The sequence below is a fragment of the Rhinoderma darwinii genome, chromosome 1 (genome assembly GCF_050947455.1).
Source record: "Rhinoderma darwinii isolate aRhiDar2 chromosome 1, aRhiDar2.hap1, whole genome shotgun sequence".
In the NCBI taxonomy this organism is placed as follows: domain Eukaryota; kingdom Metazoa; phylum Chordata; class Amphibia; order Anura; family Rhinodermatidae; genus Rhinoderma; species Rhinoderma darwinii.
In genome coordinates, this window is record NC_134687.1 from 163,824,249 (window position 1) to 163,846,191 (window position 21,943).

At 42.5% G+C, this 21,943-nt stretch overlaps 1 protein-coding gene across 1 annotated transcript in view; it reads right to left on the minus strand.

The window, feature by feature from the left end:
- ENPEP (glutamyl aminopeptidase) overlaps nucleotides 1-21,943 on the minus strand; it is a 61,375-nt gene that overhangs the window by 10,221 nt on the left and 29,211 nt on the right. The window contains exons 6-16 of the mRNA XM_075849731.1: nucleotides 21,384-21,497; nucleotides 20,706-20,840; nucleotides 19,457-19,522; nucleotides 18,286-18,351; nucleotides 15,506-15,657; nucleotides 11,430-11,509; nucleotides 8,713-8,855; nucleotides 7,303-7,358; nucleotides 3,710-3,860; nucleotides 2,573-2,646; nucleotides 2,393-2,494 (exon numbers count right to left, since the gene is read on the minus strand). Coding sequence (XP_075705846.1) covers nucleotides 2,393-2,494; nucleotides 2,573-2,646; nucleotides 3,710-3,860; nucleotides 7,303-7,358; nucleotides 8,713-8,855; nucleotides 11,430-11,509; nucleotides 15,506-15,657; nucleotides 18,286-18,351; nucleotides 19,457-19,522; nucleotides 20,706-20,840; nucleotides 21,384-21,497 — 1,139 coding nt within the window. The remainder of the gene's footprint in view (nucleotides 1-2,392; nucleotides 2,495-2,572; nucleotides 2,647-3,709; nucleotides 3,861-7,302; nucleotides 7,359-8,712; nucleotides 8,856-11,429; nucleotides 11,510-15,505; nucleotides 15,658-18,285; nucleotides 18,352-19,456; nucleotides 19,523-20,705; nucleotides 20,841-21,383; nucleotides 21,498-21,943) is intronic.

A 21,943-nucleotide genomic window follows, 5' to 3' on the forward strand; every position in this document is an offset into this window, starting at 1 on the left:
TACATGTACATCATGGTGCGTTAAGGGGTTAAGTTTTCCCATCTGCTTCATACAAATACACGTACCTGCGTACAGTGACATCAACTGGATCAGAATGGATCAGATCACACTGACCGCCCAACACTGTACTGGTTGGTAACAGCCCTGGACATAATGCTCATATGGAACATTGTGTTCCTTCGTGCAGAAGCCACTGCTTCTGAATTCAACAGTTGCCTGGGAAACCTGTGACGCTATTGATTATATCCTGAAGATTCCCTGTGGAAGACGGGAATAAAAGCTGGCTAAGGCTATGTTCACATCTGGTTCCGTTGCATGACGCTGCCTGGTTCTGTATAAAGATCACTTCTAACACTAATCTAAAGGGTTGTTACAATCAGGAGAGTAACTAGAATTTAAAGGTCCCCATAGCAAAGTCAGGAATAGGCCCCACCTTCACAATAAACCAAAGCAATTTATAGCAACATTATTACTTTTACCTTGGAAGCAACCGAGAGATGGATACTGGCTACCGATGCCAGAACTTATGCACAAAGAGCCCACATAGTAAGGCTATGGAACCGATTTAGATTAGATTTATCAATGTATTTACTCTAATATGGCCTACATACATTAAAAAAAAATATGGTTTCAGGGCTAAATTGCATATTATGAAGTCCCTATTCCACTTTTTCCCACACAAATGATTATATGTGACTCCCTTAGAAAAGTGTCAGAAAACAAAACCAAGTCTGACCTGTGGCCCTGTGGTCCAATGGCATTTGCTATGGCCATAACTGGTTCATTTAAAGCATGTACTGACTCTTGACAAGTTACACTTTAAGGCCTCATTTACACGAGCGTGTGCATTTTGCGCACGCAAAAAAATGCAGCGTTTTGCGTGCGAAAAAGGCACTTGACAGCTCCGTGTGAATCAGTGTATGATGCGCGGCTGCGTGATTTTCGCGCAGCCGCCATCATAGAGATGAGGCTAGTCGACGTCAGTCACTGTCCAGGGTGCTGAAAGAGTTAACTGATCGGCAGTAACTCTTTCAGCACCCTCGACAGTGAATTCCGATCACAGTATACAGCAACCTGTGAATAAAAAAAAGACGTTCATACTTACCAAGAACTTCCTGCTTCCTCCAGTCCGGTCTCCCGGCCGTTGCCTTGGTGACGCGTCCCTCTCTTGTCATCCGGCCCCACCTCCCTGGATGACGTGGCAGTCCATGTGACCGCTGCAGCCTGTGATTGGCTGCAGCCTGTGCTTGGCCTGTGATTGGCTGCAGCTGTCACTTTAACTGAATTGGCATCCCGGGAGGTCAGACTGGAGGAAGAAGTCGGGAGTTATCGGTAAGTCAGAACTTCTTTTTTTTTTTACACGTTCATGTATATTGTGATCGGAAGTCACTGTCCAGGGTGCTGAACCAGTTTAACTCTTTCAGCGCCGTGGACAGTGACTGTCTCCTGACGTCGCGTACCGGAAATTTTTTTGCCGGGTCCGGTCAAAACGAGTTCGGCCGAACCCGGTGAAGTTCGGTGCGCTCATCTCTAATTTGACACTCCGTTTGGATGTTAGTAAACAGAAAAGCACGTGGTGCTTTTCTGTTTACATTCAGTTTGACAGCTCTTGCGCGAATCACGCAGTTCGCACGGAAGTGCTTCCGTGCGGCATGCGTGGTTTTCACGCACCCATTGACTTCAATGGGTGCGTGATGCGCGAAAAACGCACGATTATAGAACATGTCGTGAGTTTTACGCAACGCACTCGTGCTGCGCAAAATTCACGCATTGTCTGCACTGCCCCATAGAGTAATATAGGTGTTCATACGACACGCGTGAAAAGCACGCGCGTCGCACGCGCGTATATTACGCTCGTGTAAATGAGGCCTAAATGTCAAACTGCACACGCTCATAATTGTGTTCTTAGCTTATTGCAACAAAAGAAAATCACATACATCTCAGAAGAATCAGTAAGGGTATGTGCACACACACTAATTACGTCCGTAATTGACGGACGTATTTCGGCCGCAAGTCCCGGACCGAACACAGTGCAGGGAGCCGGGCTCCTAGAATCATAGTTATGTACGATGCTAGGAGTCCCTGCCTCGCTGCCGGACAACTGTCCCGTACTGTAATCATGTTTTCAGTACGGGACAGTAGTTCCACGGAGAGGAAGGGACTCCTAGCATCGTACATAACTATGATGCTAGGAGCCCGGCTCCCTGCACTGTGTTCGGTCCGGGACTTGCGGCCGAAATACGTCCGTCAATTACGGACGTAAATAGTGTGTGTGCACATACCCTAATAGTGATGACATTGACATTACGTCAGTAGAAACATGTAATGTAGTAAATCTCAGTATTTTGAAAAACATGTCTAGAAGTTATGCATTACAAGAAGTTTCCATTACCCTGTCCCAGCTTTCCAGTTATTGAAAATGATTGAGGCATTGTTCAGTGCATCTGGATCTCCGACCCTGCATGCGAGCGCCAGCACTGAAGATCGGAGGAGCCTGAAACCACAGAAAATCAGTTATACTGAGATGTTAAAACTAACCATGTGTTGAGATTTGATGGTACCATGCACTTACTTCTCCACATCACTGCCTACATCTTGCCATCCAAGCTGATTGACAATTGGTTTAACTTGTTTACGTAAATATTCCTGTAATACATTATTAATCATTATTATTATGACCATTTCAGTCTGCAAAGGTTTACCATATTTAACTCCACACCACACAGAGGACCAAGCAAATTTACATATTGCCACAAATATCTGTGTTTTCTGTTGTGCGATGCCAATTACACAACTCAGAAAAATCCTACAGAAGCATGAAAGTTCCATTTCCAAAAACAAACCTTGTTATTTAAAGCGTACCTCCAGTGAAAAAAGAAAACTTCATAATACGCTTAGGTTATTTTAGCTATATTTCTTACTCTTTATCCAGCCATCTATCTCTCTCTGAGCTATTAAAGGGCTGCAGTAAGTCCATTCTCCTCCTACTCTGCCTTATGCTGAAATAAATGGGGTGTCCACTTTGAGGGGCAGATCCTAAGTAGGTTTAAGTGAATCACTGAAGGTAGGATGTGGGAGTGGGAGATTTATCAAAATCAATGCCAACAAAAAGTAGAGGAGTTGCCCATAGTGATAAATATAGTTGCAATCAAAGCACCAATCAAAGTCTGTTGAAATGAAAGTATATATATATGATTTATGCCATGGGCAACCCCCTCCATCCAAGGGCACTGCAGGGTAAATGAACACTTGCTGCTGTGTTCCTGCACAGATTACATCTTATTTCTTAGGTACTATATTCTGTTTAGGTGCCTTGATAATAAGTTGATCACAACTTGTCCCCCTGCTCTGACCCCCAGTAGTCATCTGTAATCTTGGGGGGAAACATGGCAGTAAGTGTTCACTTTTTCTACAATGCCACCATAGGAGAAGTGAAACATTACACAGTGATCATTAAAATAAATGGGTTGTCTGTGTAACGCAGGGCAGGACAGGTCCTCCAGAGCAAGAGACACTCTTTATAACCACTCTCCACTCTAGCCAAGAAATGAATTTCCTAAACAGAGTGCCTGTCCTCTAATTCTCTAAAAAGGTACAGTATATGAAAATATTTTTTCTAAACTAGACAACACCTTTAACTATTGGACTCAGGATTGTTCAAAACGTTATCACTTACACATAACAGTGTTTGAGTCATTTATAAATGTACCTGAAACTTTGGGTAGAGGGTATCATCATTCTCCAACATATCATTTAAGTAGACGAGTGCTGAGCTCACTCTCACCCAGGGAAGATAGTGTTTCTCTTTCTGAAGATATTTTGTTAAGTCAAGAGATATATTGTAATCCAGTTTTTCAGCACTGGCAAAGAGAATATAATGGAAATATTTTATAATGTATCATTTATAATGTATTGATTGTTTTCTGATCATATTGCAGGTTATTACCATCTTATAAAGTGATAGCATATTGCTAGGATATGCCATCACTTAATGATCGGAGGGGGTCCAACCATTAAGAACCCCCACCGGTCCTGAGAATTCAGGGTCCTCAGCTCTAATTAAGCACTGCGTCCTCTTTAAGTTTTACCTGCCCAGCAAAGCTTTGGACTGTGCAGCCAGCCCCAGTTACTTAAAGAGGCTCTATCCACATTATAAGTGCCCTATCTCCTACATAAGGAGATGGACGCTATAATGTAGGTGACAGCAGTGCTTTTTATTTAATAAAACGATCTATTTTCCCCATGTTATTAGCGATTTTAGCTTTATGCTAATGAGTTTCTCAATGGACAACTGGGCGTGTTTTACTATTGACCAAGTGGGCGTTGTACAGAGGAATGTATGACGCTGACCAATCAGCATCATGCACTTCTCTCCATTCATTTCCTCAACACATAGGGATCCTTTTAGATCAGTATGTGTTGTCTTATACGAACACATTAACAATACTGAAGTGTTTAGACAGTGAATAGACATTCCACGGGATGTCTATTCACAATGCCGGCACTTCGTTAACGTTTCTGTGGTAGTTACAGCAGAGCAAGCGTAATCTCGCGAAATTACGCTGTAGATGACAGGTTACAACGAGATTACGCTTGCTCTGCTGTAACTACCACAAAAACGTTAACGAAGTGCAGAGACTGTGAATAGATATCCCGTGGAATGTCTATTCACTGTCTAAACACTTCAGTATTGTTAATTTGTTCGTATAAGACAGCACATACTGATCTAAAAGGATCCCTATGCGCTGACTAAGTGAATGGAGAGAAGTGCATGACACTGATTGGTCAGCGTCATAGACTCCTCTGTACAATGCCCACTTGGTCAATAGTAAAACATGCTGTAAAGGATCTGCCAGGCACAGCTTCTGTCTCAACTCCCATAGGTAATCAGTCTGCACCTGCTTCTATGTCTGTGAGACTGACTCCATCTTCCACCACTCAGGATGGCAGGCTTAGGAGTGGGAGAGCCTATCACAGCCTGGCCAGACGGAGCTAGCTCCCGCCCTCTGTCTATTTATACCTGCCTTTCCTGTTCCTCCTTGCTTGTGATTCTTCTCGTTTGGTTTCCTGGCCCTGCTGCAGCTTCTGAACTATTTGACCCTGCTTCATTCTGACTCTGGCTTACTGACTAATCTCCTGCTCTGCGTTTGGTACCTCGTACACTCCTGGTTTGACTCGGCTTGTTCACTACTCTCCTGCTCTGCGTTTGGTACCTCGTACACTCCTGGTTTGACTCGGCTCGTTCACCACTCTTGTTGCTCACGGTGTTGCCGTGGGAAACTGCCCCTTTTCCCTTAGCTTCTGTGTACCCTTGTCTGTTTGTCTGTCGTGCACTTACTGAGCGTAGGGACCGTCGCCCAGTTGTACCCCATCGCCTAGGGCGGGTCGTTGCAAGTAGGCAGGGACTGAGTGGCGGGTAGATTAGGGCTCACTTGTCTGTTTCCCTACCCCCATCATTACACACGCCCAGTTGTCCATTGAGAAACTCATTAGCATAAAGCTAGAATCGCTAATAAAGTGGTGAAAACAGATCATTTTTTTTAATAAAAAGCACTGCTGTCACCTACATTATAGCGCCGATCTCCTTATGTAGGAGATAGGGCACTTATAATGTGGTGACAGAGCATCTTTAAATGAAGCGATTCTGGAAAAACAGTGAAGAGGTCACAACACTAATGCAGCACTGTGGCCCCTTTATTCTCAGGACCTGTGGGGGTCTCAGTGGTCGGATCCCCACTGATCATAAAGTGATGGCATATCCTAGCAATATACCATCACTTAACCCTATAAACTGTGTGCACAGATTATACTATATTTTGGCTTGCTATAAGAATGGACCGCCAAACGCACCATATACTTGTGACACACAACCCAGAAAGGAGGGTTTATTTTCAGAAATGTTGATTATGTTATGCTTCTTTTTTCAGACATAAGATTGCTAAGGTTTAGAATATTTCAACTGGTAGTGACTATAGCACATTCTGTTAGAATGACTTCTTCAATACCATTTGTAGAGAGTACGGTATGTATGCAATGGATACTGTAAGCTAAGCCATAGGAACATATGTAATATCTAACAACTAGATTCATTTACAGTACTAGATAGAATGCTTCTTATAATATACATGTTTTCCCACTATTCTTTAAAGTGTGTGATATAATTGTATATATGGCAGAGGCTGTAATCTGGATAAGAGGCAACTTCCTAAAATATTCCGTCTGTTCCAAAGTATAGATTGCAGCACTTCCAGGAGAGACGATACAATGTGTTTTGGTAATTTTTACAGGAAAAGTAAAAAAAAAAACACTGCAAAAATAGTATGTGTAAACACAGCCTAAGATTTGGTCATCATTTTTAGATTCTCGATCAGAAAATAAGTACAAGCACACTTCATTCGAGTTTATTATTCTCGGGGTCATCTTGCCTAGCTTTAATACATTTACTACTGAGGTTTGATCTTGCTCCAATAATATGTTTAGTGTTATGTTTTTTGGGTATATTTAGTAATAGTGAGGAGGGACAATTAACAGTTGGCAACTGAACTAGATCAGCTATCAGATGGACATTGAAACCAAATGCATGATTGGTAATTCTAGTATTCGGATATAGATAGTTGGAACTAATTTTTATGGCAAGTCACGTCTGACTGGCCGGCTGCTATAGTGATCTGAATAATGAAGTTGTCCAAACCACTTCTAAATATAAATGGTGACAATTGTCTGTTTTGTTGGTTGTGTCAATTATTAGAAATGTAGACAGATGTGCCAGACCGTTCTCTGCGTTTTGTAACTTCTGACATGCCATTGTGAGGGTAATGGGACATTCGGACTCCCTGGGGCCCTTATCCAAATGTTGTCTTTGCTAGTTAAAAATTGTTTTACATCAGCCTGTCTTCTGGTGAGATATATTTCTCAGTAAATGCTGTAAACCCATCATAGATGGATAGTGTTTTTTCCTACCCATTCTACAGTTTAACACAATCTAAATGTAAAGTCATTTTATAACTTTTTGAGCACACATGCCAACACTACCATCACAGCAGCAGGGTGAAAACTGGTTTCTTTTCTCGTCTATGGAAGAGGCTTTATGGCTATGATATTCCCATTGATCTATATGGATGTACAGCAAGATGTGTGTATGTGCATAAGTAAATGAACCCCCTGTAACTGTAAGTATTTAAATTTGCACTTGAGAACAATTTTTTAACGCACAGTATATAAAAAAAATTTAAGCACTTAAAAAAATGTCTGCACTATATATCCCCTTCCCCATATAACATAGCAATGCATAATAATACTCACCTTGCTAAGGCAAAAACATCATCAATTAATCCCGCCCTGTCTCCTGCCGTAAAAACCTAAAATTACAGTGCATCCAATTATAAAAATATTGACTGTACAAGATAACATTCAGTTTAAATATATAGACTCAGCAGGTCAAATCACAGGCTAGGTGCCACTGACAAGTGTCTGAGCACCTCCGATATATGGCTACATCGTAGCAAGCTTCATTACATCATGGAAAAATGGAAAATGCATCCTAATTATGAAAAAACAGGTTCGGTTTGAGGGAGACAGAGGGTTAACTGCACTGCAGCCTGATATGGTAGCGCCCCTGTGGGGCAGTGTGGGGCTATTATACTATCCATCCCTATGGGTAAGCTTGCATATACACCTGCTATTGTATAACAGATCTTTTTTCTGTTTTAAGAATACTTTAGACGCTTGATCTTTCTTTCCAACTGTGCTTGCCTTGACTTTGACCTTCTTTTCATGATCTACTTTCACCATGGCGTAACTCATGCAACCTTCTGACTTTGGATACGTAGGAGTATATGGTTTTATATTAACCCTCTGTCTCCCTCAAACCGAACCTGTTTTTTCATAATTAGGATGCATGTACGCTCGTATGATATGACTTAGATACCTAACTTTGGTCTTTGTGAGGTGTACATAGTTATTAAGAACCTTCTATTCAAGTTACTCTAGATTTAATCGATTTGAAGCAACCACACTGATTTTTTAGATCCCTTTAAATTTTATATACATGTCATTTTATGTTGTATATCCTAATAAAATTTTGTAATTATATTCTAAATAACTGTGGCGTTGTGGCTTCTGTTCCTCAAATTTTTCCAAGATAACATTCAGACTTTTATATAAGATATAATAATGACAAAAACTCAGTTACTGCAATTCAGCGGAGGCTGGGCATTCAAGTTCTTGACATTTTCTTTTTGGGTTGTTAATGGGCTCTCACCCACTGGGCCATGAAAACTCGAAAATCTCTAAGATCGGTATGTAATGAATTGCATCTAGAAATGTTGTTTTTTTTTTTTTTTATGTATCATATAGGGACTTTCATTACTAGAAGCCAGCCTACAACAGCTACAAGTTGTCAAGTATAAGACAAACCACAGGGAACAGAACAATGCTGTGCGTTGGATAACCTTAAGCAAATGTCCAATAGGTATTAGAAAATGTATGAGCTGTGATGGGATGACAAGATGCATTGATTTATAATCCCACTACCAGCAAAATTCATCAAATAGCCCTCCTCAAGCCATACTATATATTAGAATATCTGGCTAAATAAAACACTCATTCACATAAGCTGTTGGGTCAAAAGCTAATAAATATTCAAGATACCATAACCAATACAATATGCACATTAGGAAACATTTTTTTATTATATTATATGATAATACTGACATCATGATTTGCCTGTAACAAAGTTGCTAGATGATTCCATACTGGAATTTCATAATTTACGCGGAAAAATCCAAAGTGCACGTTGTTAATCTTAAAGAATTCCACAGTATTATTATCATAGGGTTCCAAGATTAGTGAAGTTTCTAAAGTATAGAAATATTTGTTAGATTATTGCATTATCCATATAAATAAAAAAAACTTAATGAAATATTTTAACCTTGTTTTATTCAATGCAAAGTTACATTGGATGTTACACCCTGGACCAATACCTCCCAACCGTCCCAGATTTAGCGTGACAGTCCCGGAATCCGAGTGGTGTCCCGCTGTCTGGGGCGGCCGGGGGTATGTCCTGCTGTCAACTGTATCTGCATCCTAAGGACGTAGATACAGTTGAACCCAATGCTGAAGCATGGAACCATAAGCTCCCTGCTTCATAATTAGTTTAGAGCGGAGGGGCAGAAGGAGCTCCTCCACTCTCCGAGGTTTCCCTGGGCACAGCGCTACTTAAGTATAGTGCTCAGGGAAGCCCTTGACATCACTGTCCATATATGGACAGTGACGTTAATGGCTACTGATTGATTGGAATCCCTATTGCCGTTGATCTGACGGGGATTCTGCTCCTAGAGGAAACCCCTGAGGTCACTGTCCATATATGGACATTGACGTCAGGGGCTCCTCCTGGAGCGAAATCCCTGGCCAGAGTCGGCAACGGGGATTCCACTCAAGGAGTAGCCACTGACGTCACTGTCAATATATGGACAGTGACATCAGGGCTCTAGGAGCGGAATCTCCGACCAATGCTCTGGCTGGGGATTCCGCTCCTAGAGGGAGTCCCAATGGCACTATCTACAGGGGGGGGGGGGGGTGGCGCTATCTATAAGGGGGTGTAGCACTATCAACATGGACACTGTGATACTATATAGGGGTACTATCTACATGGGCACTATCTACATGGGCACTGTGGCACTATTTACAAGGGCACTGGCACTTTATATGTGGGCACTGACACTAGGGGCAGCTTTAGGGGCATTATACTGTATGGGGCACCTATGGGGGCATTATGCTGTATGGGGACATTAAGCTGTATGGGGCAGCTATGGGGCATTATACTTTATGGTGCATTATACTGTATGGGGCAGCTATGGGGGCATTATGCTGCATCGGGGCCGCTATGGGGCATTATGCTGTATGGGGGGATTTGTTTGGGCATGGGGGCATCTGTGTGTGGATTATACTGTATGGTAGAATCTGTGTTGGCCTTATACTGTATGGGTGCATCTATGGGGGAATTTACTGTATGGTGGCAGCTAGAGGGCATTATACAGTGTGGAGGCAGCTATTTGGCATTCTACTGTGTGGGAGGCACTATGGGAGCATGATATTCTTGTATGCTAATATATTACACTGTGTCACTATGACACAGGCTGCTGTTAGGGCAGCACATAGTGTGCTCTAACAGCAGGCATACTGAACAGACAGCTCTGGGGTCCTTTCTAGGACCCCAGGGCTGACTGCAGACAGATCCCCATGTCTTCAATCGTGTTACTGGGTTTCCGTTGATGCGATCGTAGAGGGGAGTCTTTGATTATGCTGTGGTCACAGGTTAAACAGTTGGGATCAAATGTTTTTACGATCCCAGATGTGTTCAGGAGGCATCTCTGAGTTCAGAAGCTGTTAGTTACAGCTCCTGCTTAGAGGTTGAGCGCTCATAGAAGCGCTCATCAGCCTCTTCTACATCGACGCCAAAAGACGTCACTGAAGACGAAGGACCTGCACCGCCTGCCGTCAAAAGTAGTCGTTAAAGAGTTAAAAACTGTGTGCAAATGTTTAACTGCAGTAAGATTAGTCACTTACTATACCATCTGTAGCTGAAATGTCTCTGTAAGCCAATCTCACATGTACACACGACATGCTCCTGGTGTTTATCTCCTGCTTGTGTGATGTTCCGTATACTCAACCTCCCCCTACCTGTTGTACAAACTTCACAAATCACATGCCTCATATCTCCACTGCTCTCTGCTCCCCCACTCCCTTCCTGTCTCTGCAGAGATCGTGTTTAACATGCTGGGCAACAGATAGTGCAAAGTTGTGCCTTAGGCTGAATTCAGACGAGCGTGTCAGATTTGCACACGTAGAAAACGCAGTGTTTTTCCCACATTTATTGTCCGTGCGCGTTGCGTATTGGCATCAGTGTGCTTTGCGTGTGGCATGCGTTTTTCACATCCGTGCAAGCAATTTTCTTTTTTAATTCTCAATTTTGTTTTTATAAGCTCGGAAAACCCCTTTAAGATGTAAACTTCCCCTGTAGCAGGCACCCTTCTAGGGCCACCTGTAGGTACAGTTCTACTGTGCCTATGGGTAAATACGGCCATAGACAAATGCCATGTTTGAGCCCGGCCTAAGCAATTTTTTTTTAGCTGGAAGCGCACTAGCTTGTAATGAACTCATTATGTTTCTGAAGATTTTTTTCATAAGCTCGAAAACCCCTTTAAGCCATACCCATCTTTAAATTTTTTTTATGTATTCCTATGCAAGCGTTTCCTGTAGCAGTGGCCCTTCTTCCAGGGCCCATTATAGGTACAGGCCTACTGTGCCTAGAGGTATTTATGGTCCTTGATGTATGAGCTAAGCCTAAGAATTCTTTCCTAGCTGAAAGGGCAGTATCTTGTAAAGAACTTATTATGTTGCTGAGGGTTATGCTCAGTCTTTCATTTTACCTGATTTGTTGTAGATATTGATGTGCTTGACTAATGAGTTGTTAGTAGCGTAGTATGTCACTGGGATGTTCCACAGGTAGCTGAAATTACAGAAACATCATGTGTTATCTGCATTGTGTCAAGTACAGCATGGAGGACCCTCCCATCAAGAATAGGTTAGCATATAAACTTTATGGGAGTCATTTATTAAAAGGGTTTTTAAGTTTAATCACTATATAATGAAAAGTTATGTTGCTTTCCATCTTGTTTCTCATTTCCCCACCATTATGGGAACTGGAACATTCTTGTTTACTTCCAGAGGCTGAACACCTGTACAGACCTAATATTTCTCACTGGTTTGCTACAATTTCATCAAGTCTACACAATTCTCTACACACAACGTTTTTTTAACGGCCGTCACACAGCCGTTTTCAGAACAGTGTAGTTCTATAGCTGTATTCACACAGCCGTTTTTTTTTTAATGGCCCGTTTATACTGGCCATCAAAAAATCGGACATACCCTATTTTTGTCCGTTTCACGGCCCGACGCTCCCCCAGAGAACTCAATGGATCCGTTTTTAACAGCCATTTTTCAGGAAACACGGCCGTTAAAAAACTGACCCTAGCCCTAACAAGAGGACTCCCTGGCACAGTGCAAATTTATGCACAAAGCCCGGTAAAGCCCTTGATGTCACTGTCCATATCAGTGATGTCAGGGCTTTCAACTATGGAGTCCCCAGCCAGAGCATCGCAAGCTCTCTGGCCGGGGACTCCTGTCTTGGAAAGCCCTTGACGTCACTGTTCATATCTGGACAGTGACGTTAGTAGCTTTGAGATGTGGGAAACTCCGGCCAGAGCGTTTCTGATGCTCTAGCCTGGGATTCCAGCATCTCAAAACCCCTAACATCACTGTCCATATATGGACAATGACGTCAGCGGCTCCTCCAGGAGCGGTATCCCCGGCCAGAGCTTTGCCGACGTTCTAGCCGTGCATTCCGCTCCTGTTGGAGCCCCTGGAATCACTATCCCTATATAGACAGTGACATCAGGGGCTCCTCCTGAGCAGTATTAGGTCTGTACAGGTTTCATCTGTAGGTCTGTACAGGTTTTCAGCCTCTGTTTATTACATCAGCTCTCAACTCAGTAGTCACTCAACGAATTAATAAACAGCCCTGACACACCAATCAGACGGGGAAAAAAATGCAAGCTTCCAGGATTCCAGAGCGATGTTGAAGGAAAACACACTCTAAGGAAGACTTTGCAACCTACAAAGAAGCACTTCTCCCCTAGAAAGCTGCATTCACTTCTGCCAAACACTTCTCTCCTATCATTTCCTCTCTGTCCCACAGCCACAAACAATTATCTACCACTTTTAACTCCCTATTCCGTCCCCCAGTTTCCCCTCCCACATCTTTCATCTCAGCTGAGGAATAGACAACACAAGATTGACAACATTAGAGAAAGCTTCAATCTGCAATCCCTGCAACCCCTCTTAAAGAGGCTCTGTCACCAGATTTTGCAACCCCTATCTGCTATTGCAGCAGATAGGCGCTGCAATGTAGATTACAGTAACGTTTTTATTTTTAAAAAACGAGCATTTTTGGCCAAGTTATGACCATTTTTGTAGTTATGCAAATGAGGCTTGCAAAAGTCCAAGTGGGTGTGTTTAAAAGTAAAAGTCCAACTGGGCGTGTATTATGTGCGTACATCGGGGCGTTTTTAATACTTTTACTAGCTGGGCGCTCTGACGAGAAGTATCATCCACTTCTCTTCAGAACGCCCAGCTTCTGGCAGTGCAGATCTGTGACGTCACTCACAGGTCCTGCATCGTGTCGGACACATCGGCACCAGAGGCTTCAGTTGATTCTGCAGCAGCATCGGCGTTAGCAGGTAAGTCGATGTAGCTACTTACCTGCAAACGCTGATGCTGCTGCAGAATCAACTGTAGCCTCTGGTGACGATGTGTCCTCGCTCGTCTGACACGATGCAGGACCTGTGAGTGACGTCACAGCGTGATCAGGCAGAAGCTGGGCGTTCTGAAGAGAAGTGGATGATACTTCTCATCAGAACGCCCAGCTAGTAAAAGTATTAAAAACGCCCCGATGTACGCACATAATACACGCCCACTTGGACTTTTACTTTTAAACACACCCACTTGGACTTTTGCAAGCCTCATTTGCATAACTACAAAAATGGTCATAACTTGTCCAAAAATGCTCGTTTTTAAAAAATAAAAACTTTACTGTAATCTACATTGCAGCACCGATCTGCTGCAATAGCAGATAGGGGTTGCAAAATCTGGTGACAGAGCCTCTTTAACAAGTGCTTAGTGCTCTTCCCCAATAACCTGCTTCTCCACCATTACTTATAGAAAGCTTTCCACCCTACTCGCCAAATCCCAACTCACCACATGTGCACTTGACCCAATTCCATCCCACCTCATCCCTAACCTTACTACGGTGTTTATCCGAGCCCTAACCTACCTCTTCAATCTTTCACCATCCACTGGAGTATTCCCTTCTTCATGTAAACCTGCACCCATCACACCCATCCTTAAAAAGCCATTCCACGACACATCTTCCTTGTCTACCTATAGCCCCATCTCACTACTCCAGTTTGCTTCAAAGCTCATTGAACAACATGTCCATCTTGAACTGTCCTCCCACCTCTCAACCAACTGCCTTTTCGACCATCTACAATCTGGCTTCCGATCCCTCAACTCTACTGAAACGCCCTTAACCAAAGTCACTAATGATTTGTTTACTGCCAAAGCCTCACACCATTACTCTGTTCTCCTCCTTCTAGACTTGTCCTCTGCTTTTAAGACAGACCGAAATAAACCTGCTGCCACAACATTACTGGATGAACAGCTTTTACCCTATACCCCTTCCCTCATACTGTAGATTGTAAACCCTCATGGGCAGGGTCTTCTCTCCTTCTGGATCAGTCTGTCATTCATTGTATTTGTTTTTATTGTCTCATGTCATGTACCTAAACACTTTTTAGCTCCAAATTGTACGACCATACTTTTGTTTATTAATTCTGGTACCTTGCTTCGGAGATACCAGCTGCAAGCTGTTAGTACTTGCTATTGGAGAAACAGCCTTTGAAGGTTAAGATTGCAAAACCATTTTCCCTCCGGTTTATCCCTAGCCAAATCTAATAGTGGCACAGTAGGTCCTTTCTCCTGTCCCAAGGCCTGATTGTGAGCATTGCCTAGACTGGATACAGTTGTATCCTCTTCTAAGCTGAGAGCAGGACTAGGTATGTATAGGTTTGCAGTCTCTGAATGTAAACAAAAGTGTTCTTATTCATAGATAGCAAAGGGCCTGTTCACATCAGTGTTGCCCTTCCGTTGAGGGGTTCCGTCGGAGGTTTCAGTCGGGTTAACCCCTCAACGGAAAGGCAAACTGTAACCTTAGCTTCCGTTTCCCTCACGATTGATCTCAATGGTGACGGAAACATTGCTAATGGTTTCCGCATGTCACCATTGAGACAGGGTTCCATTGTTCTTGACGGAACTAATAGCACAGTTGACTGCGCTATTGATTCAGTCAGAACAACGGTACCCTGTCACAACGGTGACAAACGTAAACGTTTAGCAACGTTTCAGTCACCATTGAGATCAATGGTGAGGGAAACGGAAGCTAATGTTTCAGTTTGCCTTTCCGTCGAGGGTTTAACCCGACAGAAACTGCCGATCGAAAACACCTCAACGGATGGGCAACGCTGATGTGAACACAGCCAAACACATATCTTGAAAACTATTGGGGAATTGAAACACAGAATATATTATATAGTTGTTTAACTTCTATTATATAGTGATTATGTTTTATTTACATAAACAAGAAAATGCAGTGAATCTGCAATACATATGTAAAAATAATGTATGACACTTATCACCTTGTTCAAGGTTAACCGAATTGTATCAGTACACCATAACTTTTACATAAACAGCTGGTGCACTGAGGTGATACATCTGTCTCAATATTGCAACTTATAATCACCAAAAACCATTAAGGCTTTATTATCACTGGTATAGCTTTATATGACATAATGTAATATAATATGAAAATTATTTCACACAAAACACATACTTGTATGGAGACGCTGGTTGGGAAGCATCAGCTTTTGGATCCAAAAGAAATCTCTGCTGTATCACAATATTTCCCGATTGTACATTAAGCACTGGGAAACCCATCTGTCTAGTCCAGGTATCCATAACATCTTTGACTGGTTTATTACTTGCCTAAAGAAAGAAAGAAATGTTAAGCTGTGTTGCCAAACAAATTCAGGAGTATTCCCTGTTTATCTCCCATTGTTTATAGCGCCAACATATTCCACAGCCCCGTACAGAAATTGTCACCATTCATATCAGTCCCCTATCTCCAAGGGGGCTCATATTCTTTTTCCCTATTTGTGAATGACACTAAGGCCGATTTAGAAGGAAAACAAGTAACCTATCGGAATGTCCAGAAGGAACCCACACAGGCAAGAGTAGAACATACAAAACTCTGTGCAGGTAAGACCCTAGTTCTGCACGGCAACAGTGTCAAAGAGGCTCTGTCACCACATTATAAGTACCCTATCGCCTACATAATGAGATCGGCGCTATAATGTGGATGACAGCAGTGCTTTTTATTTAGAAAAACTATCTATTTTTACCACATTTAGCTTTATGCTAATTAGTTTCTTAATGCCCAAGTGGGCGTGTTTTTACTTTAGACCAAGTGGGCGTTGTACAGAGGAGTGTATGACGCTGACCAATCAGCGTCATGTACTTCTCTCCATTCATTTAGACAGCACATAGTGACACTGCGTTATTCACTATGTGCTGTCTTATACTGACATATTAACGTTACTGAAGTGTTTAGGGATTGTGAATAGACATCTCATCCTGTCTGGAAGGAATGTCTAGTCACGGTTTAAACACTTCAGTAACATTAATATGTCAGTATAAGACAGCACATATTGAATAACGCAGTCACTATGTGCTGTCTAAATGAATGGAGAGAAGTGTATGACCCTGATTGGTCAGCGTCATACACTCCTCTGTACAACGCCCTCTTGGTCTAACGTAAAAACACATCCACTTGGGCATTAAGAAACTAATTAGCATAAAGCTAAAATCGCTCCTAATGTGGTGAAAATAGATTGTTTTTCTAAATAAAAAGCACTCCTGTCACAGTCACCTACATTATAGCGCGCATCTCCCTATGTAGGAGATAGGGCACTTACAATGTGGTGACAGAGCCTCTTTAAGTCACTATGCTCCCCATCATATAATCATATGGAATAGGATATGCCTTAACACTTTGATTAATGGAACTCCCGGCCACAAGCTGTGTTGCAGTTTCTTGCACAGAGGGTGACCAGGAGCATTGCTGTGCAGGTAAAATTAGTGATGGATTAAGTCCTATTGCCCCTTTATTATGAACATCAGTAGATGTCGCGGCAGTTGAACCCTCCATCGACAGTTGTAGACAGTGCCATACATATTTATTTTTTCACTCACCTAGGCCCGATGCCGATGATGGGATCCAGTGATGTCATCACGCCGGCCTGCGCTGACCATCAGCCCGCCACTCTCACTAAAATTACCATCAGCCCGCCATTTACAGAAGCTCCCTGTTGATAGTGCCGCACAGCCCCCTGTAGATAGTGCCGCACAGCCCCTTTGTAGATAGTGCCATACAGCCCCCTGTAAATGGTGCCACACAGCCCCCTGTAGATAGTGCCACACTGCCCCCTTGTAAGTAGTGCCACACTGCACCTTTGGTAGGTAGTGCTACACTGCCCCTTTGTAGGTAATGCCACACAGCCCCCTTGTAGGAAGTATCGCACAGCCCCCTTGTAGGAAGTGCTACACAGCCCCCTTGTAGGTAGTCCCACTGCGCCCCTGTAGGTAGTGCCATGCAGCCTTGTAGATAGCACACCCTCCCCCTTCCTCTAAATAGCTCCACTGTAGCTCCCTGAAAGAGCGGAATCCCACTGTGGCCGGGGATTCCGCTCCTGGACAGAGCGCATAATGTCTCTGTCCATATATGGACAATGACATCAGGGACAACTCCTGAAGCGGAATCACCGTCCACAGCGTTGCCAACGCTGTGACTAGGGATTCGACTCCAGGAGAAGCCCCTGACGTATCTGTCCATTTATGGACAGTGACGTCAGAGGCTTCTCCTGGAGCCGAATCACCGGCTACCGCGCCGGAAACGTCGTGGACGGGGATTCCACTTCAAGAGTTGCCCCTGATGTCACTGTCCATATATGGAGAGAGACGTCAAGCGCTCTGTCCAGGAGGGGAATCCCCGGCCACAGGGGGATTTCGCTCCTTCACAGAGCTACAGTGGGGCTATCTACAGGAAGGTGGGGGGGGAGGGGGGTGCCATCTATGGAGGTGGGGGGTGCTATCTACAAGGGGGCTGCAAAAAATCTCCATGCCGCGGCACCCCAGTTGGGAGCCAATGGACTAGTAGATAGCAGAGCAGGGAGATACCTCCCTGCTTTGCTATAGTGTTCAATAGTATCTGTGTCCTAAGGACGCAGATACTATTGAATGTGGCATCGCTACCGCTGTAGCATCCACAGCGGCTGCTAGCGGCAGCGCCGAACGTGAGGGGGGCCCATCCCGGCGGGTGGCATGGGCACCCTCAAGCCCGGTGTCGCCGTTAGCAGCCACTATGGCTCTACGCCACTGAGAGAAGAAGCCGGGCCCGGGCGATTCTGAAACACAAGCAGGGGAAGGGAGCCAGCGCAGCTGTTACTTTCACCTGCTGGAGTGATGCGCCCTGTGCAATGGCACAGGTCAGACACCCCCGAAGGCCGGCCCTGGCTGTAACAATCAGAATTAAATAAAGCTCCATAGATTTCTCACCTCAGCCAGAGAACGCCAGAAGTCATCAGTTTTGGCATTCTTGAAAGTATACTCCTTTAGGTAACGCTGATGTAAGAATAATATAGTTAATTCTAAATTGCCTACACAAACAAGAAAATAATAACAACCAGAAGGGACATTTCCGTGCCTACCAACAGTGCAGTTCTATGATTGTAGGGTCCATCTAAATTTATAAATCTTTTAAAAATTATATTCTGCTTACATTCTTTATTTATTGATACCAGATGGGTTATCACCTGGCATTGGCATTTAGCAGAAGCTCCTATGCTGTTAGGAGTTGCTTGGTTTCAGCAAATGTAATTTTTTTTTGTAGAATTAAAATTGACACAATTTTCCAATTTACTGTCTGGATTAATTTCAAGATCTCTGCTTCTTTTTATTCAGTAGGAACAACCGTTGTTTACTTTCAGTGGATAAAATTCTGTCCATGGTCATGTGATGATCACAAAGGTGCTGCGATCATTACAGTTACAGTATGTGTCTTCTAACGATCCCAGCACCTGGGTGTCCATCACATGACCACGGACAGAATTTTATCCCCTAGAAGAAAACAATGAATGTTCTTCCTGAATAATAACAAGCAGCGATCTTGAAAACTGTCAGGAATTAATACAGAAAGCATATTGGAAAATTGTAGAACATTTAATTATACAAAAAAATATATATATAACAAAAAATCTCAGCTTCAAAGCTCTTCATTATTAAATTGGCTTATTTTTTGACATATTAATAAATAAGAGAAATTAGAGAGGACCTGTGAATTCTCTTGAAATTTTTTCTTAGAACTCTGCGTTGTTGTGTTCCTCTGTTATTGCTCCTAGAAATTTAGGAATAAATTGACAACTGGGTGTTACCAGTTGGAATGTGTTCCTACACGGTCTGACACTGTTCAATACCTTGCAAGGAGACACCCATTTGACATAAGGAATGATAGACAACACCCAGTTGTCTATTTATTCATAAATTTATAGGAGGAATAACAGAGGAATGGCACAGTGCAGAGTTCTAAGAAAAGTTGATGCAGAATTGTTATTTTCTGGGAAATACGAGCATTTACTAAAACAGACATGTTAGGATAGAGGATGGGTAAGTTGTATATGTTAGAAGAGTAACAGCATACAGAAAAATGATGAATGGACTAATACTGTACCTGACATCCTAACTGGAATTTCTCTGGGGTAATCCAATTTTCAAGCATTCTTAAAATGGATGCTCCCTGTAAACATAATGCACATTTACTGTGTATTTGTATTATTTTTAATCTTCTATTTTACATACTGAGTGTTACGGTGTTCAAGAGGCCCTGTCACCACATTATCTTCTACATAATGTGATCGGCGCTGTAATGTAGATAACAACAGTGTTTTTTATTTAGAAAATCAATCAATTTTGACAGAGTTATGACCTATTTTATATTTATACTAATGACTTTCTTAATAGGCAACTGGGCGTGTTTTTACTTTTTGACCAAGTGGGCGTTGTGGAGAGAAGTGTACGACGCTGACCAATCAGTGACCAATCAGCGTCATACACTTCTCTCCATTCATTTATTCAGCACATCGTGATCTTGAGGGGAATTATGAGGGGAAGTTGTGGACAGCCAGGTATTTTAGCCAAGAAATTTAGTATTAAATTCAGATTATGGTTGTCTGTGTAATACAAGGACAGCGCAAGTATACAAAACACTTCTTGTGCATTGTATTGTGTACTCCTGTGTAAATAGAAAAGTTAATCCTTGTAAGTGTAATAAAAAAAATTGCCACAATTTATGCTGGCTAATAAATACCCTAGCTGAATCATTAAACAATATGATGAAATAAAGCGTCGGCTTAACAACAAATATTTAAAGCTATTGATACAAGATTATTAAAGGATTGCAACAGATTTCTATTTACTTCCTAACAGTTCTTCCTACTGACTGTACTACGTTGGAATACTGTTACTACTGTCCACAAATTTAGTATGCCAGTCCATAAGCAGTTGCTGGCCAATATGACTGAGAAACGATAGTTATTGCTCTGATGAGGCTTCAGTCAGAGTCTCGTGCTTTAGGTATGTTCAGACTGGCCGAATTTGCTGGGGAAAACTTTTCCGCAAATCCAGGGGAATTCCAGTTGAAAGTCTGCATCAAATGCAGAGAAGAAGAGAAGAGAAAAGGGGTCTTTTTTTTTTTTTTTCATTTTAAAGTTGAAAAATGTTTTGTTTTTTTTTTAGTTGCGAATTTCGCTGCAAAGATGCAGCTCTTCTGCAGCAAAAAAAATATCCATGCTACAAAGCATGATTGATAAACCAGGGGGAAAAAAAACTCAGAGATCTAGGGTACAAACGTATTTTTCCATCCATAGTCAATAGATTTGTTTTTAATGTATAAGATACATATATCTGATATTATTTCCAACCTTGTTATATGAAATGGCATCAAAGACGGATGTAATCTCTGCTGGAGTGGAAACGCTCACAATAATTGGGTGGGAAGACTGTAATGCATCATCTCTCATTACAGGTAACAGGTCATCTATTAAAATTTGGTCAAGCTGTAAAGTAAAGAGTTTAAGTTTTAAAAATATGAATTCTTATTTAGTAAATGAAAAAGTTACACATTTCTGTATATACACCAAACACAAGACATTTCTCACTTTGAATTGCTACGTCATGCACACCACAACCTCAGGCAGTGAGCACTGAATGTAAATTACCGGAGAAGAGTCCTGAGATGAGTCCACCGGCATCCTGCACATGCTCAGTACTCAGATGAAGCCGGAGCCAGTACACCGGCACTCATCTCAGGACTCTTCTTTGGTAATTTGCATACAGTACATGCTGTTTTATAACTTAAAAAAAAAAAAAATAGAATGCTAAAAACTTTAAGTTTTAATAGGATGCTAAATCCCAGCATTATAATGACATGGTGGTTTAGTGGCCTAAAACCTAGCGACAGGTTCCCTTTAAACAATAGCACCTATAGGTTCCCTTTAAAGGGTTGTCAGGGGCAGTGCAGAGTGCTTGCTGCACAGCCCTCAAAACTGCAGTCCGTGGGTGCTGTACACCACTGCGGGGCTCCTCCAAAGACAACTGACCATGTTCCAAGTGGGTTCCGATGAATTCACTCCTAAATACTCAAAGAAGCTGGCGAAGCCTTCATTAAGCCACAAGTCATCCCACCAGTCCATTGTCACTATGTTTCCAAACCACTGAAATAAAGAAAGAAACAGGAACATTTTTAAAAATAGAAAAACAATGTAGTGTAAATTAGGCCTCGTTCACATCTGCTTTCTTGTTTTCCATCATAGAAGCAGAACAAAAAACAGATGTACCTAATCCGACGCCTGACGGACACTAACAACGCCCTACAGAACCCATTGGTTTTGTCGGGTTTCCATCATAGTGTCTGTCATTTACTGCTATTTTGCCACCACTTTTCACCGGATCTTCTATGTTGCCTGCCATTTTTCACCGAATCTGTGACCGAAGGCTTCTAACAGAGCCTCCAACACAGATGTGAACTTCTGCTTCCGTTTTTTCAGGTGTTTTTCGAGGACTAAACGCCCCAAAATATGCCTGAATGCACTCCGTGTAAACATACCCCACGATACCTGGACAGTGTTACCTGAATTCAAGTGGTCACATTATGTGGGTC